Source organism: Nymphaea colorata, chromosome 2 (assembly GCF_008831285.2).
Source record: "Nymphaea colorata isolate Beijing-Zhang1983 chromosome 2, ASM883128v2, whole genome shotgun sequence".
NCBI lineage: Eukaryota > Viridiplantae > Streptophyta > Magnoliopsida > Nymphaeales > Nymphaeaceae > Nymphaea > Nymphaea colorata.
This window is the reverse complement of record NC_045139.1, coordinates 30,047,379-30,066,129: the sequence shown is the minus strand read 5'-3', so window position 1 is coordinate 30,066,129 and position 18,751 is coordinate 30,047,379. Positions and strand designations below refer to the sequence as shown.

The 18,751-nt window shown below is 36.5% G+C and overlaps 1 protein-coding gene across 1 annotated transcript; it reads left to right on the top strand.

The window, feature by feature from the left end:
* The first annotated feature begins 3,758 nt into the window (after positions 1 to 3,758).
* LOC116247544 (21 kDa protein-like) lies at positions 3,759 to 4,885 on the top strand. Its single transcript, XM_031619718.2, has one exon. It carries the CDS (start codon positions 3,764 to 3,766, stop codon positions 4,505 to 4,507), a length of 744 nt encoding a protein of 247 aa, XP_031475578.1. The 5' UTR covers positions 3,759 to 3,763; the 3' UTR covers positions 4,508 to 4,885.
* The last annotated feature ends 13,866 nt before the right edge of the window (positions 4,886 to 18,751 follow it).

The following is an 18,751-nucleotide window of genomic DNA, read 5'->3' as shown; positions in this document are numbered from 1 at the left end:
AGTGTGGACCAGTTGAAGAGACTTTCCATCTGTGTGAGGAGGCGGCTATACTGAAGATGTTCCAGTTGAAGAGACTTTCCATCTGTGTGAGGAGGCGGCTACACTGAAGATGTTCCAGTTGAAGGAAGTCTGAGAGTTCAAAACTTTAAAAGGTGTGGACGAGAACAATTGCTGGAAGCATTAATGAAGAAGGAAGGGTTGTACAAGCAAAAAAACTTGTTCCATTCTTCAAACCTGCGGGCCACACTGATCGCAGAGACGACGACATGATTCTGCCTTATTCTGTAAAAGCCAGGCACTAACATTCATTGAACCAATCAGCTGGCAGCCTGACCCTGCGCATGCATATGCCCAACATTCACTCACTAATTTAGCTTTTGTGCACATGGACGCCCAATCTCATTTCTAGGACAGGACCACATTTAATCATTATATATATATATATATATATATATATAGAAGTTGGTAAAAATCAGACCCATTGATTTTGATTTTTAAAGTGTTTTTCTTGCAATCTAACTTTATTGATATGATCTTAACAATGAGTTGATGAAAAACATATACTAAGTTGATCATTTGTTGCACTGTAATGGTGTTTTTGTAATAAGAAAAAATGAATGGCCCCCTAACATGATAATAAAGAAATCAACATTTTTACTAAAACAACTCGAATCGAATCAAAACATGCTTCATATCAAAATAGTCTTTATAAATACATTAAGATGTTTATATTGTATTTAAAATAGTTTTTAAACAAAAGAAAATCAATGGGTCTCCCTTTCTGTCTCTCTCATTATTCTTTTTTTTCTTTCTCTCAGCTCCCTTTCTATCACCAATGTGATGTGACCGGCGGCTGAAGACGTCCTCTATAGATTGTGCTGCTTGTGAGTGGTGTGAATTTGTAATTTGAACATCATGTACCTATATGGTGTAAAATTTAAAGTGTTGAGAGACAATTTAACTAAAATGAAAGTGAGAGATACGAATCAAAATGAACCAACTTCTTATATGTTGGGAAATTTTTCGTTTGCAGATCCACCTTTTGAGTGTAATTCAAGAAACAGGCTCCAATTTTTCTTTCTCAAGCTTCACTTTTGCCAAAGAAAAAAATACGCTTTAATTAGCATGATCAAACATGTTAAGATTTTCACTTTCACTTTGCCCTTTTAAGCTAAAAAGCGATTTTTTTTTTTTTTGTATAGAAAAGCCATCTTCCGGCTGTTTTATATGTTTATATGATCTTCCTCTTATGCCATTTAAAATATGCTTCCTATGTGTCCTTCTCAATGTTTTAAGCTGTTTCCATTATAGTCGCCAAAATGCGAAAAATAAATCATAAAAAAAAAGCAAAAAACGCCTTTTTTAAAATGAAAAAACAAAAAAAAGTGAAAAAAACATGTCATTTTGGGTTTTTCCTTTCTTTCGTTTTAGGCATTTTTTCACATTTTTTAATGTCACACACTCCCTGTTTTCTTTTTCTACTTTTTACCTATTGTTTTTTTATGTTGACTTAGTAGTTTCTCATTATTATGTTTCTGTTAATTTTTAAATGTTTACCTTTTTTTTTCGCTCTTTTCATCCTTCTTGTGTTATACTTAAAAAGAAAAGCTCACTGTTTAGAACTTGAAAACGATATATGTGACTGTTATTTTTCACAGATCCAATCATATATAACTCAAAACATATGTAATCATAAACACGTAAAGAAGAATTTGAAAGTTGAATATCTAAATCGGATTATGTGTGTGAGTAGACCATGATGCACATTTTAACTAGTGTTGTAAGTTGGTGGGAAACATAGATGTCAAGTAATGGCGGTAGCCAGCTAACATGAGATCCGCCGTAGGAAACGGAAAATTCTGGGCTTCTTTTTTGGACTGTGGCTGAAACATGAGTCATAAAATGAAGAATTTCCATATATTCGAACTATGGCCAAACTTCATGTACTGTAGACGAAAGAATCGCAACCATGTCTTCATGAATGATGAATATGTTAATGCGTTTTTAGAGAGACAGGACAGTTCTGGCGTCACACGGAACTCAGCGAGTTCTTAAAAGTTACTAGTTTTTTTTTTTAAACCTAACTAGGACTAAACTTCATGTACTTACACTAAAAAATGATGAAATTGGTCAGAATATGAATATCTTAATGTGTTTCTAGATATCCAATAAAATTCGTGGCACTAAAAACTTGGGTAGTTCTTAAAAGTTTGCAAAATTTTGGAAGACATCAAGAAATTGTCTTAAAAGTTTGCAAAAGAAGAAGAAGTTGACCAAACAAATGAGTCTGTTTCAAGGGAAAAGTCGGCTATTTGATTTGTTAGTTCGAACTTTAAACGTTTGGAGCTCTTTTCCGCAGATCCATGCTAAAAAATGTCCATGCTTTTTTTCTCGACCATTTAAAAGGGGATTTAATAAGAAGAACACTATGTTTTTAGGGATCATGTTCAAAGAACACACATCTTCAAGAACACGTTCCGGGAACCATGGTGTGATATCACGTTGGGCATTTGATTTCAGTAATATAAAAATAACATTCATTCACATCATGTTTCTGGAACAAAAACATATATGTTTGGTTCATACATTATACGAACTGTAAAAAAGATAAAAATTCTTCTTGTTAAATGCCCTAAAATAAGAAAAATCATACGGTCAATTTACAATAAGCAGGAAGGAAACAAGAGTCTACACAACCAAATAACATAATTTCATCAGTCCCTTTCATGTGAACTCATAGCGAATGACAAGCAACTGAGGAAGTTTTTTAGAACTGACATAGAAAAATCTAATATCTCCACTCGTTCCCCCATGCGTAGATAACTCTTCCATTAACCTATGGTGTGACAGCTTTACGGGTGGCCTAAAGCTTGAGTATATCGCATTTGGATGTTCCCATATTGAACTGTCTCTCTATAACATCTTCCTTTTTAACCATCGAGGATAAAGTTATAGGCAGCGGCAGAGACACATTAAGGTAATTTACATAAACACGTTTGTATATTACGTTGCTCCACCTGTACATCATGCGCTTCAAACCAAGATAATTGCTGCTGTAAGGCATGCACTCTACCATCTGCAGAAATTCTGCAGATCCTGTTAAGAAATTGCTCTTAGTCAGAGATATATCTCTGCAAATCCTTCTTATCAACCTAGAAAATTGAAGTTTAGTTCAGGCATAAGTTGGTTTTCAGAAAAGGCGACAACGTATGGTTGCTGGTTGAGGTTTTATAAAGTTACAGACCGGAGGCTATGTAATAACTACTAACTCTTACAGTTAACCAGATATAGCTCATGGGAGCAGGATGAAGAAAAAGGAAATGATCTTATTACTGGTCAGAATGTTTCATTGCATGAAACTTATACAGTTTTGGTACCCACAATTAGAACTCATCAAGTACTCAAATTTCAGCAAATGTAACGTCTACTTCATATAAAATATATAACTGCAACATGCATGATTGAGAATTTTAGGTAGAGTTTTCGTTTCTTGGGGTTCCATGATTCCACATTATACATAAACCCATTAAGAAAGCTCCAGACATTTTCCTTATCTTGTTCACGCTGGAACAATTCCTCCATAAGAACCAGAAAAGAAAAGAAAAGAAAAGAAAAACAAATCATATCTTCCGACCTTCTTGTCTGTTCCACCAAAGAACTAGCGGCCCGTGACGGCTCATATCATGTTGACATGGGCAAACATGCAATTCGATGAAGAAAGAAGGGCAATTCTGCTTCTCCATGGTGTTGCCAAAGTCTACAAATGGCCTCCACAATGTGCTCATTCTGTCCCCCAAAAAGCGAAACTGGTAGCCAAGACTCCATGGCTCATGAATCCTCTCCTGTCTTAGCACTAAAACTAGGAACCATTCTGTTGGTCCTTTCTCTGGCTATATATCATGTCTCAGCTGCCGGAGTGCTCGGTTTTGGTGGTGGTGGTGGCAGCGGCGGTAGCTCCGGTAGTGGTAATTGTACTAATAACACTAACAATGGTGGTGCAATTGAGTTCATCCGCAAATCATGTAACTTCACGCTGTATCCGGCTGTCTGCTTCAGCTCACTTTCAGGCTATGCTGCTTCAGTCCAACAGAGCCATACCCAACTTGCAAAAGTGGCAATAAATGTCAGTCTCTCTAACGCTCAAGTAGTTCACAGATTTGTTGACAGCCTCTCTGTTACTGCTTCCAATATCAATGACTCACGCGCGCTAATGGCGCTCAAAGACTGCAGGACGACCTTTAGCGACGGCATCAGCTGGATGCAGCAGTCATTGGTTGAGCTTGGGATCCTTTACACTGGCAATTTCCGGTTTCACATGAGCAATATTTTGACTTGGATGAGTGCGGCGCTTACGGATGAACAGACGTGCATCGATGGATTCGAGGGCGTCTCTACCATTCCGGGATTGGTACTCAAGGCTGTCGTTGCAAACCAAGCTTCTGCTGTTGGTAAGGTCACCAGCAATGCCTTGGCTCTTGTGAATTATTTGAATCCTCAGAGAAGCTGATGATCCTAAAATTGGGAGTACCGGAAATTTGGTGGCCGGAAAAGTTTGAAGGGTTATGGTGGAAAATTGTGAGTTTGTCGTTCATGATCACTCTGTGATTTAGCAATACTTCAATCATGTTCATAACCTTGAGTTGTGCTGTTTGCCGTTTGTTTCAGTAAATTTCTTTTCTTCTTTTCCATGTTCAATTCCATGTAACAAGCATATACATGTGTTTCGTGAAGTTAGATGAGTCTTGTCATACAAGAAACTGAATTCAGAAGTGAATTATGTCACTGACTTCAGAAGTCAATTATGTCATTGTGAATTTGTGAGTCAGCTTGTATAGAGTTCATATAGCTTTTGGGAATGAAGGGATGATAGAATTTTTTTAGAGTCCATTTGCTATTGATTTTACCTCTCAAAGAACTGCTAACAGATGCGTCTGATTGATCTTGGGACAATGAATTACCACGATACGAAATTAGAAGGTCACATATCTTGCACTTTTCATCAAATTAAAGTATGCTGCATCCCCAAGTTCTAGAATTTTTGTTCGTTATATATGGAGAAAGGGAGGCTGTAATCCGCAGACGTGAAATCTGATTGAATTTCTGGTCCTCTGCTCAATTTCCATCTGGATCACTGTTCATCAGTCTTTGCACCTCTAGATTTTTTCCTGCAGATCGATGTCTCGATAGATACTGTTGCACCAATGAAGCATAAATTCATATTTTTCTAGTTTACTGCACAGTTTCCTAAAAGTTGCAGAAGATATTACAAAATAAAAAAACTGAAAAAAATTCACCATCAGTTAAAGCTAGAAACCAAGGAAGACACTTCTTTGGTACATAGAGATGCTACGCTTCCCCATCCCAAAAGTGTAGAGTTCATATTGTGCAATCAGTTGTTTTGATCTCATCTGCAAAATGGACAATCACTGATTTAACAAGTCACAGGGGGACCGATCTTATTTGGCTGTGATCTCCTCATCTGGACCCACGTTACCTAATTAATCGCCATTTGACTGGACTGTAGTTCATCGCCTGTCAAATTCTCTCAATCGGCACAAAGATTGAAGACGAAAATTCAGAGTTTGATCTTCTTCGGTGATGGGTAATTGCAGGTGAGATGAGTTGCCTAAAAGATCAGCAAAATAAGAACAAAAATTGTCGTGGAAGATGGACATTATCCTTGACTTGACTCTGCAAAATCTTCTCATCTCCAGTACACCAACCGAGAGGCTGCTAATATGTATACACTTGTCTGCGTATAACATATATAAAAATGAGACAACCTAATCTCGAAACGAAACTAAATTTTTATGTACTTTTCTACAGTCTCTAGATTGTGTCGATCATGTAATCATACCAATTATATCGTATAATCCTCGACCAATTGAGAAACATGTGCAGCGAAGATGTCATCAATAAAAAAGCAATCTTTCTTTCTTAATGCAAAGTTTCTTGTATCTTTCATGCGAGAGTAATTAGAGACATTCTAGCCATACATTTTTTTCATATTTAATGATTTAATGTAAGTTAGTGCAGTTGATATCATTAATGATCACCGCAATCTAGAGAACTTTTATATCTATATATATAACCAAAAAGACACTACAACAGTGTCCAAAAAGAACATAAAATAGCAATATCTTTTAGGGATTGAACTTTTTCTGGGCCCTTTGACGATGATAAAACCAAAATAAGCTTTTGTATTCAAGGTTGGAGTCCACTTTGAGAGTTGGGGAGACAATATTCTCCTTACGTTCATTTTCTTCTCTATTTTGGAAAAGTAAGATTGAAACCGCTAGCTCACTACCAAGGACATTCCTATCACTACCAAAAGGTTCTTATCCCTCAAGAGTGACCCATACATAATTATATAAAGCTATTTTTTTAACTAACAGTGACATATATATATGATCCTTGCTGTCAACATTATATATATATATATATATATATGTATGTATGTATGTATACTCTATAATGTTGACAGCAAGGACCATGAATATTATCATTGTTGTCTTGCTACCAAATTTGGTTTTTTTTCCTCTTTGGAGGTCCTTTCATACCAAACCTTCACATTGCTCGTGAGTGTTGGTGGAGCCACAATTGGTTCATAACGGCATGTGCTTTACGAGAAGAGAAAAATCTTAATAGAAACTTTGAATTATGTGGCATAAAAAGTTTAGGCTGAGATATTAAGACAGATGCATGGGAGGTAGATTGATTTTGATTAAATTCGGCTAAAAAGAACAAAAAAAGTTCTTCAAGCCGTTTAGTCAGATCTGGTAAGGGTTTATGGATCTGATTACCGATTGAATTCAGATCCGATATTTACAGATACTCATAGAATGGTTAGTTATGTTAGAAACTTACTGGCTTTATCACAACTCACTGTATGGGGAAACAATGAATGTATTCCGAAAGCCACCAAAGCAAGGGCTCCAAGACAAAGGCTAAGCTACCGATGTTGGCTTCTTCATAGGCCCTTTAGTCCTAGGCTTAGCAAAAGGGGCCTACCCCTTGGCCCGTATACTTTGGTGCTACAGATTTTCTTCACCAATTAGTTCTGTTGTATAGTATATGATCAAATAATTTGTAGGCCACAGATATTTATATTTGGCTTGGAGCAGACTTTGGCAATATTGAAGATTGAAATCCTGCAGTAAATTTTTTCCTCTGATCACTGGATATGGTCTGATGAGGTCAATAATAGAGCAGGATTTCTAGAGTTTCAGTTTTAATGGGCATGTTGTATCATATAATTAGGGATAATCACAAGGTTTACTATGTATGTCCTTCATTTAGAGGCATTTATTACCTTGAATTTTAGACCTGAGGGTCTAAGTCTAACTAGGCATACCTTAAAATATATAAATTAAATAGTTCCAGCAAGCTGCAAATTTGAAAACTATGGGTTCAAGATCACTATCAGGCCTCAAATGTCTAATTTCTATCACAAATTACATAAGAGAAGATGGTTTGACTAATTGGGATCCATGAACTTTAATACATTTTTGAAATTTTCATATCCTTAAAAAGTCAAGGATCTAAAAAATCTTAGAAGATCTCAAAATCTGAAATCATTTGGAACTTTAGATATGAGCTAAGCAATCAAATGCCCCATAAAGCAATTTAAACTTCATAGTTTTGGACAGAGTTTGCGTACCATATTGGGATTTGAGTGGTTCAGATGCAGTATGATTGCATAAAGTTTGTGAAATTGCAACCCAGAACTCGACTTTTTTGAAGTTCTATTTTCGAATTCCAAAAATAAATCGAAAATCCTACGCCTAAAGATAAGTTTTGATGACAGTTTATTTTGATGTCTAAATAGGATTCCAAATTACGTAAAAGTACTGATATAAAAAAAACAAAGCTATTTTAACTATATAAATCCTCATCAGCAGGATCATGACCAGAATTTTGGAAAAGCAACTTTAAGAATTGAATTTTGAGGTGTAATTAGGCAATCCTTTCTCTTGAGGTTATATATATATATAAATATATATATACCCCTCAATGAGTTGCTTATGCGCTTCCTTATTCTCAAGGGAGGAGTAGAAAATATACCCCTCAATGAGTTGCAAACTTATGATGAAATATGCAACATAAGATTATTTTCTGTTTTATACAACTTGCCTTGGTATATAAAGAAACTGATAGCTGCCCATCAGAGATATGAACAATCTGCCTCACTTTCTTTTCTTCTATAAAAGAAATGCTATTCATGATAAAAAAATTCGAAGGTACGCAAATGAGTTTATATGTATAGAAAGCAGGTAGCTGCCAAACTCTCATATGCTCATTTTGGGAGCTAGGATATCATTGTTGGAGGGGCTGAACAAATGTACGACTCCCCAAATAATATTTCTGAAAAATATTCAAAGAAAGCAGGTAGCTACCAAACTCTCATATGCTCATGATCGGAGCTCGGGTATTGTTGTTGGAGGGGCTGAACAAAATATACGACCCCCAAATAATATTTCTGAAAAATATTCATAGAAAGCGGGTAGCTACCAAACTCTCATATGCTCATGATCGGAGCCAGGGTATCGTTGTTGGAGGGACTGAACAAATATACGACCCTCCAAAAGATTTTTCTGAAAAATATTCATAGAAAGTAGGTAGCTACCAAACTCTCATATGTTCATGGTCAGAACTAGGATATCATTGTTGGAGGGGCTGAACAAATGTACGACCCCTCGAATAATATTTATGAAAAATCTTCCTAGAAAGCAGGTAGCTACCAAATTCTGGAGTCAATGGCTTAGACACTTTTTGTTACCATACTGAGTTACATATATATATATATATATATATGTTTATTCTTGGTTATTGCATATTTTGGTGGCATTTGTCATGAGCTTTCATGAGTTTCCTACTACTGCCTTCACATATTTCATTTCCATGTCATCTCACTAAAACCTTCTTGCTTAACCTTTCGTTGTGTGTTTCAGAAGCTGCTTTCTGCACCCGGTTCCACGCCGGCTGGGAAATAAGAGAAATTTAATCAATCAATCAATCAAATTTTAAGATGGGATGATTCCCTTTAAATAAAATTCATTGTTGTTGTTGACGATGCTGGATAATGATGAAAACGTGATAATGACAATCAAGTAGAGTAAGCAGGTTCAACTACATAGTGGATCGCAGCTAGATAATTATAGATGATCTCGGCTGTTGCTTGGAAATTAATGATTCTAGCGTCCAATCTAAATGACAATAACATATAAAATGTTGATTTTAGAAGTTTATGACATGATAGCATGCATATATATTGTGAAATGCATATGTTTTTGGCTACATGATAGATATACGATATTGAACTGTAGAGGAGTTGAAAATTCTTTTAGACATGAATGAACTGCTTCTGCTTTTTTAGCTACGAAGGATTGGTATGATCATTTACCGTTCTTGAACAAGTTTTCAGCCTTACGTACTTTCGATCAGAGCTTAGGAGTAATGCATGTAATTCAAAGGATCGTATCATCTGGTCTAACATCGTAGGCGCACGGCTGTGGACCAAATTGCTGAAAGAAGACAACACTAATGGCATCTAATTGCAATTCATGATTTCTTTTCAAAAAACAAAGCTTCGCCATGGACCTGACGGACCGAAGAGTCCGTTCTGATGAGCGAATCCAGGACCACTTAAAAGGGTTAGGAGAGCCCACTAGTTCTTGACTATTCAAGAATTTGGAATGCTTGATTGGGACTTATCATGGGGCACATACAGACACATAACTGGTCGGTCCATTTGTTTCCATGATGAGGTCTCTTTTTGGTGCATATATTGGTAGAACTTACCAAAAGCTGATGAAACACAAAATAAAACTTATATATATATATATATATATATACACACACACACACACACACACACACACATACATATATACATACATTAGGTTTCTGCTTTTCAAAACCAGCCAAGAGATCAGACTTAAATTAACCTAAAATTTTTAGTTTGTCCTCGATCTTTTGTAGTTCATGTATGGTTTAGTATGATTTAGGCTGAAAATTATGAATCTATACAAATTTACAGATTTGGGTCAGTTCATGGTTAGGGCTGAAATTTTGGAAACTGATACCAGTTTCTGAGCCAAGGTCAGTTATTGGTAAGATTGAAAAAGGGAGTCCATATAAGTTAAACATATGACTATTATGGTGCATTTGATAGCCTGGGATATGAGATCCAAGGCTTATTTGAAACCAATTTTACATGGGCTCCATATAGTAAACGAATACTGGATCTTAGATCTACAGAAAAGATGAGGATTTGAGATCCTTCGTATGTGGTCAAAAGCTCGGATTGGAGATCCTTAGTATATAGGTTTGAACTATGAGACATGTTTGGATTCAAATCAGATCTGCTTATCATAGTTTTGATCATAACAACTCACTTGAGTGTGTTTGTGTTTGCTTGGGTGAAGGTTCTTGGGGTTCAAAGGGTCTCCACATCAAGGCTTGACGTCGGTGGAAAACCCACCTTTGGTGTGGCAGATTAAACCTACATGAACAGGTGTTCCAACGAACAATGGTTTTACTGTTCGAAAAAAAGGCTCACATAGAGCAATTATGCATAAAATTTCAATTTAGTTATAAGGCGAGGGTTGTCCATAGTTATTAATTGATGTGATAGGGCAAGTAATAAGAACATTGTGTTCTTGGAACACAAGTTGTCCGATTATACATGATCCAAAAGCACCGTAATTTTGGTCCACAAGACATGATATGTCATATGATTATTGGTATTATTTTTTCATCCAACAATCAAGTGCTAGACATTGATATGTAGCCATTTCCATGGTTTTTGAAAGATAAAGCATGGTATTCATAGGATATGCCTTATGTTAATAAACATATATTCTAGGAACAAAATATTTTCTTACTGAGCGTTCTGTGGAAGACTTAACCTTTGGACCAGCAAAATACATAACCTAGTAATAAAAAAGTTTAAAACAATCGAGCAAGTAAACGTCACATCTGAATCCAAATCCAAAATTCAATTTCAAAATCTGAACGTGATCTGAATCCGTTTTTTTATATTCATATCCGAATCTGAATTCGAATTTTGAACCGAATCGGATCAGTTTTCAAAGTATAAGAGTATTGGATATAAGATGTTTGTGTAAAACTGAATCTGACTTGAATCCAATCACATATTTATGTATATCCAAATCTAAACTCTAATCTGATCAGATGTCATTTCTTAAATCCAAATCCGATCTGATTTTTTTAATCGGATACATATTTTTTTTATGCCTTTTTTTTTTTGGAATGGTTTGGTTGGATATCCAATCCAAATCAGATACATTGACCTCCCTAGTTTTTTCATTTTTTTTTGTTTGCCTCACAATTACAACCAACCCTAGTGAATTGGGAAGGCTTTCCCCTTGCACTATCAAAAAGTTGGCATGTTATATACATAATTAAAATGCATTCTACAAGTGTTGTTTGGAATTAATTCCCAATAGAAATATCAAACTAGATTAAATCATTTGATAAAGGCCCTTAATCTAGGTATCGAGCATTCACATCTGATGGATTATGGCCTCAGGAAAGAGTTGTATACATAAGGCGCCCTGTAAGACTAAATATATGAACATATTGTTGGATAGTGGCCCTGAGCCCTATCCTCCTTTTTGTAACTGCAAAGAGGATTCTGCAGTTACGAAATTAAAACACGAAATAAGTTTCCGTTTACATTCTTACCATAAATCTCCATGCCATAGCAGTAGCTGGGATTGAGAAATTTTGAGAGGCCGACTATAAAACCCAGCTTCTATTCATCTAATGGTTGATCGTTGGGTAATCAACCTGCGCCTCTCAGAAGCAAACCCTAAAACAAATCTCTTTCGCTTCTTCCCTTTCTTCTCTATGTTTGTCGCAGGTGCTGCCTATTGATGCTGCTGCTGAGACGTCGCTGGTGAGACGCTACTGCAATTTTCCGCTGCTGCTGCTGCTATTCTCTGTTTCCATCACATATCACCATTGCTCTTACTGTTGTTATAGATATCTTATAATTGGCTTTAATAGATTTTGCACAACTTTCTCCTGCCAGCCTAAATCTTTCAAAGTTGTTTGTCTATTTTGAAGTTTTGAGTGGTCGATGCATCATCGTTTTATAAAGGCAAGCACATATTTATTGAAGAACTCTTCAACTCGGTTCATTTCTTTTTAGTGGGCCTTGAACACGCCGGCAATAGGCACCAAGTAGCTATCCATGAGAAACATTACCATTTTCTAACATAGACCGCATGATGCTTTTCTTGAGCAATCCTATAGAAATTGAACTCATAGAGAAATGTTTTGAAATGCTCACTTTTCCAAGTTTATATTTGCACGTTATTCTAATAGGACTTCTTGCTCAGACTTAGAATAGGGATGTCAATATATCCGATTTGGATTGGATATCCGATCGAACTGTTCCAAAAAATCGGACATTGAAAAAAATTTAATTTCTATTAAAAAATTGGATCAGATTTAGATCTAAGAAATGACATCTGATCAGATTTGGATATACATAAATATCATATTGGATTTGAATTCAAATCAGATTTAGTTTTAAATAAATATCCTATATCAAATGCTCTTACATTTTAAGAATTGGCCAGATTCGGCTCAAAATCTAGATTTGGATGTAAATGTAAAACTCAGATTCGGGTCGGATTTAGATTGTGAAATCGGATATCAGATTCGGACATGGAAATGACTTTTCTTTGTTTTTGTCTGAATTCAAATTTGAATCCAAATATATGAATATCCGAGAAATAGATACAGTTAAGAGTATATATGATTCAAACCCAATCTGTTGACATTCCTACTTTAAAACCTTTAAATTGAAAGAACCCAAGAATTATTACTATTAGGGTGTATCTGCGCATGCATCAAGGGGTGGAAACTGGTCGGTTTCATTCCTTTTTTTTTTTTTTTTGTCCATGATCTGATTTCAAACACATTTTTCTATGTAGCGGCTGATCAAATCCGACCCACTTTTCACCCTTCAATACAATTTAATCGGACGCAAAATTCCACCTAACCACTTGCTAACGAAGGCAAAATTTTACCATATTAATTTTATGAATCTTGTTTGTTCTTTGGACATCGCCAATTTAATTGATACAATCTTTGACCATCTTTTGGTTTTCTTAATTCATGCTACATTCTAGAGGCAAGGTGGTTCCTATCAACCAATTATCACTAAGGTTTGTCAATATATTCTATTTGAATAGGATATCTCACCGAACCATAAAAAATTGGATATAGGAAAAAAAAATCTATTTAAGAAATCAGATCAGATTCGAATTTTAGAAATGACATCTAATTGGATTTAGGTTCAGATATACATAAATATTTGATCAGGATGAGGTTTAGTTTTAAACAAAAATCTTATTATGTAAAAATCAAAATATTTGAAATATATTTTTGGACATGGATTCAAATATAACTTTTTTTAATGTGTATTTAAATCCAAGTACATGAATATAAAAAAAAAAGAGAATATAAGTAAAAATATATCTAATTCGAAGATGATCCGTATAACCATGTCTCGATTTGGTTAAAAATAATTTCTGTTTGGGGCCGATACATCGATCGACAATCAGGCAAGAATTTGTGGGAAGGTGACCGATCGAAAAGAAGTTACTTTCCTTTCCTTCTTGTGCTTTTTGTTTTTTAGCACCACCGGCCTCAATTCTTCCACCGCTTTTCATCCTTTTGTGGTTCTCTTTACGAAAAAGGGCCCTGCACTTTTTCCACCGTCTTCCTCACCGGCCAACCTCACATGAAAATCCACAGAGAGAGAGAGAGAGAGAGAGCTGATAAAATGAAAATGTATATCAAAATGGATCAAAATTGGGGGACAAGCCGATAAAATGGGAATGAGAGAGAGAGAGAGAGAGAGAGTTTGCAGTTTTCAAAAAGTTGTGTCCCTGCAGATCTGAAATTCTTGGTAGAATACCAAATCTATAGGGACCCTTCACTCAGTTTTTAAATTCTGAGATCAGAAGATCATTCAAAACATACCTTTTTATTGCAATATCAGATCTAAGAAGAGCCATTAAATGCAACCTAAGTGTGGTCTGGATCAACATAATATGGCATGAGATCCACAAGAAGAGGTTGTTCATTTTCAAACATGACTCGACGAAGGGAGTCTAGTTTTTTCAGGAATATAACATAGCTGGTCGAACTATAGTATCTTTAGTGGGTGCTATTCAAGAACACCCACAAAAATGAAACATATTACCTACCAATTTAAAAATAGAAAAACTGCATCTTCTACCATGATGTACACCGTGCAAATAGAACCCCATTTTAGATTGACCCATCCATTTCTATTTCAGAAACTGCCAAGCTATTTGTCAAGACCTAATTTCTAGAACACCGTAAAAAGAATTGGTCTTTCGATTTGTTAGTTTCTGCATCTTGATACAACATAAATTATTGAGAAAAAAATTTATTACAATTTCAAGTAATTTCAAAATAGTGTTGAAAAATCAAGTAGAAATCAGATACCAGATCACATGAAATGGTATGAAAATGATTGACCTAAGTTGAAAGATGTATCATATATGCAAGAAAGTTTATTCCAAAACAATTTCACTCAAGTAAACTTTAAAAAAAAAAAATAACAAGTTTAGTTTTTTTTTTTTACTATTTACAATGGATTCATATTACTGAATGAGGGTGATTCCGTAATCTGGCCACCGGTAGAACTTTTTTTTTTTTTTTGCGACACTTTTGATGTTTGTTAGATAAGAAGGCAAACAAAAACACATGTCAGACGTCTAATCAGATCAATCAAACACATTACAGTAACCTCAGTCCTTATCATCATGGTCGATAGGTTACGTAGCCATCCGACACTACAAGAAGTTGAAATCCCTGTAAAAGAGATAAGGCAGAGCCAAAGGGTTTACCCTACAGTTTCAATTAAGCAATTCTGATATAAGGTTGTACATATCAATATATTTGATTTGGATTGAATATCAAGTTTTGGGAAGAAAATAGATATGAAAAAAAAATAATATCCAAATTCAGATTTAAGAAATGACATCTAATCGGATTTGGACTCGGATATACATAATTATGTTTTAAATAACAATGTTCTTGTGTTTTTGAAAACCGGCTCGATTTGGTTCAAAATTCGAATTCAGATATAAATGTAAAAATAGGATTCAGATTGTGAAATCAAATTTTAAATTCAAATTCCAAACAACTCTCTTCTTATTCTAACCATTTCTATCCAAACATTTCTATCATCAAGGCCAAAAGAGGTGTAGCATAGTTGGTTGAGCGGACGAACATATTAACAACATGTTGTTAGTTTGATTATCGTGAGATGCTACGTTTTTATACTTCAAACAATAACAAACACAACACTGTAATTGATGAGTCCACCATAGCTTTATTCAAGTTCTCAAGCAGCCCCGAATCCCAAAAACTAGGGGAAAAAAGAACTTAAATGCTTCTACAAGAGACTTTTGCCTGCTTGAATAGTTTTTTTTTAAGAGAGGGTCAAAGGCTTTTTCTTTTTCTCATGCTTCTTGGATCCAAAACTGTGTTGGTGCACCTTTAATTTGATGTCTACCTCCATGAGGCACAGAGGAGGAAGAGATATGGAGCTGATGACATACTGTCCTTGGAATGAGACTGGTGGGTCCTGCAATCATATTTGGGTGGACCGAATTGAGAACCGTTCTTGTGGTTCCTGCACGCCTTTAGACTGAGACTGGTGGGTCCTACGACTCACAACTTGTCCCGTCGCCGTCGTCCGCCGGTCGGTTCTGTCTTTGACGTGTTCACATCAAACTGGAGGAACACATTCATTCCATCAGATAAGGGGTCAGGGACTCGCTAGAGACGGGTCACCCTTGCTGGGTCCCTATTTATGAGACCTTTGATCCAAAACCTTCTTCCACTTAAACAGTAGGGTCCTCCTGTCTTCTCTATCATTGTTGTCCCTCTATCATTGTTGTCCCGTTTACATCAAAATAAGTATACTGATAAAGCCACTTTAGCGAAACCCCACTGACAACCAACAATATGTTATTCAAAGTCAGTTAGCACGGTTAGCCACAAAAATTGGCTGGAGAGGAACTCATTTAGAAATATTAGTATCTAGCACATGCACATGCACACACACATATATATATATATATATATATATGAAAAACCTTTCTTGAGAGGTGCAACACAACTGGTTGGGTTAGGTGGCCAGCCGCTGGTTCAAAACTCAACGACACCTGCATTGAATACGAACCTAAAATTGCATAGTGCTTAGGAATCTTCAATTTGAGACAGGTTATAGTAAAAACTTCACAACTTCATGTTCTTTCCATTGGAGAATTTTAGATTCATATTATCTTATTTGAAGGTTTTTGTTACGTCTGTTACCATCCAAAAAAGAGCATCAAGGTCTCTCCTTTTCCAAATGCTTGCTTTCTGGATCCACTGTTCAGTGTCAACAATGGCAGGAATGCACTGTTCATAGCATCGGTATCCCTTGAGGCAACCTGGCTTCTTCATCGCATTTGCAAGCTTACCGATTTCAAAACAACAAAAGGGATTTCGTGATGTTTATGGAAAAGAAGAAAACACAAGACTTCTCCATTACAAAATATTTTGCAGATAAAAAATCAATCTCATCTTCTTTATGTAAGACTCGAACAGCTCTTTCCCATGGTTCTACGAAAGATATATAGATTTTAAAGAGTGTGTTGTGGTTCGCCAAAGATGAGAAAGCCAAGTGCTACACAGACCTGTCCTATTTCACGAAGTTGTGATTGGAAAATGACATCAGAATTTAAGTCATGTCAATTCATCACCTCATCGTTTTCCGTTGGTGTCTTTTCTATTTACTGCGCAAAATGCACTTATCTTTTGCACTTTTCTTGGTAAAAGTTCCATTAAAGAAATAAAGTCCCTTAAAAAAGTTTATTTTCGCTCTCCAACCCAATTGCTTTAAAGGAAATATGTACTTTTTAGTGTTCCTAATTTACTTATTCCGAAAACGCTGAGGATGCTAAAAATCTTAATCCTCCAACATGTAGTTGAGTCGTGGAGAAGAGCTTTCCAGACAAAGGATTCATTTCCTCTGAACTCTCCTCGTTCAAACACAATGAAAAGGGTTTCGCAATGCTCTTCATCAAATCGCGCAAAAAGTTCCAACAATTTCTCTTGAAGAGCCACAAAAGAAGAGGGCGCGACTGCTTTCCACTAGGCATCCAAACACGATCTAGGAAGAGAAAAGAGTCTTATGGAGCCGATCGGTGTGGTTTTTATAGGCCATTTGATTTGATCAATGGTGTGGTAATTTAGACTCCTGTTTGAAGGACGACCAACATTGTTCTTGTTCCAAATAAATAGAGAAGGTTTGGTGCAGCCGTAGATGTAGGAAGATCATTAGTCTTTCTGGATCATGTAATTTCTTGTATTCTTGATTGTTCACTTATTTTCCTTTTTTTTCTTATTCTCGAAAGCGTGGGACAGTGGGAGGAGCTCATCGTTTTAAACAAGGTGGAATCATGCGATACCCTTCTCCTGCTTTCAAACACAGGGAAAAGATTCAATGGAGAAAGTTTTACCATCCGGTTGGCTAGTCTCATGGGGCCTCCATATCCTACAGACTAATTTGAAATTAAGAAGACTTGTAAATCAAACTAGTTTTTATTTATGTTCGGCATGCAATCATCTCACATTTAGGAGAACTATGAAACTGCTGGAATTCAGGTTATACAGAAACAAATCAAACAGAATTCAGCCACACCCAGGATTCATGAAACTGAATACTACCATTCTCATAAGGGTGGAAATCTACAATCCACATACTTACATAAGCCAAAACATGCATAGTGGGGAAAGGATACAAGTTTCAGGGCTTTATGCTACTTGAAGTGTGACTGAGGGGACGTTTAATTACATCTGACTTGAGATGCATACTTTTTTTTTTTTAGTGTAACAAAAAGTTCGCTTCATAAACATCGAACAAAGGATGTTAAGTCAGATCTAAGATCTAAGGATTCCCATTTTGCTCTTTTTATATTACAGAAAGATCTGTCTTAAACTCAGAATCAAAAGAAGAGAAGTCTGAAGTTAAACATACCGATCTTGAAATGTTGAGATCAGATTAAATCAGAACCAATCAAAAGCTTGTGTCTCTGGCCAATTACTCAACGAAGTAAAATTATTTCGAGTTCTACGAACGAAAGAAAAGAAAAAAGAAGCCCAAAATCATGATCATTCACCTCCCTCTGGAATTAAGAACGATCGTTAAAAAGAACGGAAGCTAATTCAACTAAATCGTTTACCGGAACGGTAAGAACTGGAGCGACCTGGTTTGCATGCCTGGGAGGCAGCATGGCCGCCGGCCGGCGGGTCAGCCACCGTCTCCGCCACCGCGGCAAGACGACAAGGGAGAGAAGGGGAGAGCCGCGTGCTGGCCCCACATGTCATATGATAGAGCGGGGGAGAGGAAGAGGCCCTTCTCCAGCACCTTCTCCGCCCACCGGGAAGAGCCGTCCATCTCAAGTGGGCCCCACTTACCGACACGTTCGCCTTGATCGGGCAACAGCCGGCGCGTGTGGCTCGTGCGTGCGGTCAAGTGGCGGAGGCAGCGGCGGAGTTGCTTCGGTGGCCCAGCCGGGACATTTCCGGAAAGCAAACACTGAGCCAATGACCTTTCGACACGTGCCTGGTTTCTCACCTCCCCCGTCCTTATATATCGCCCCGATGGGAGAGGGCCAGAGAACAC

Bases quoted from the DNA above. Each gene is read 5' to 3' on its own strand.
- LOC116247544 (XM_031619718.2), top strand. From the start codon at position 3,764: ATGGCCTCCACAATGTGCTCATTCTGTCCCCCAAAAAGCGAAACTGGT.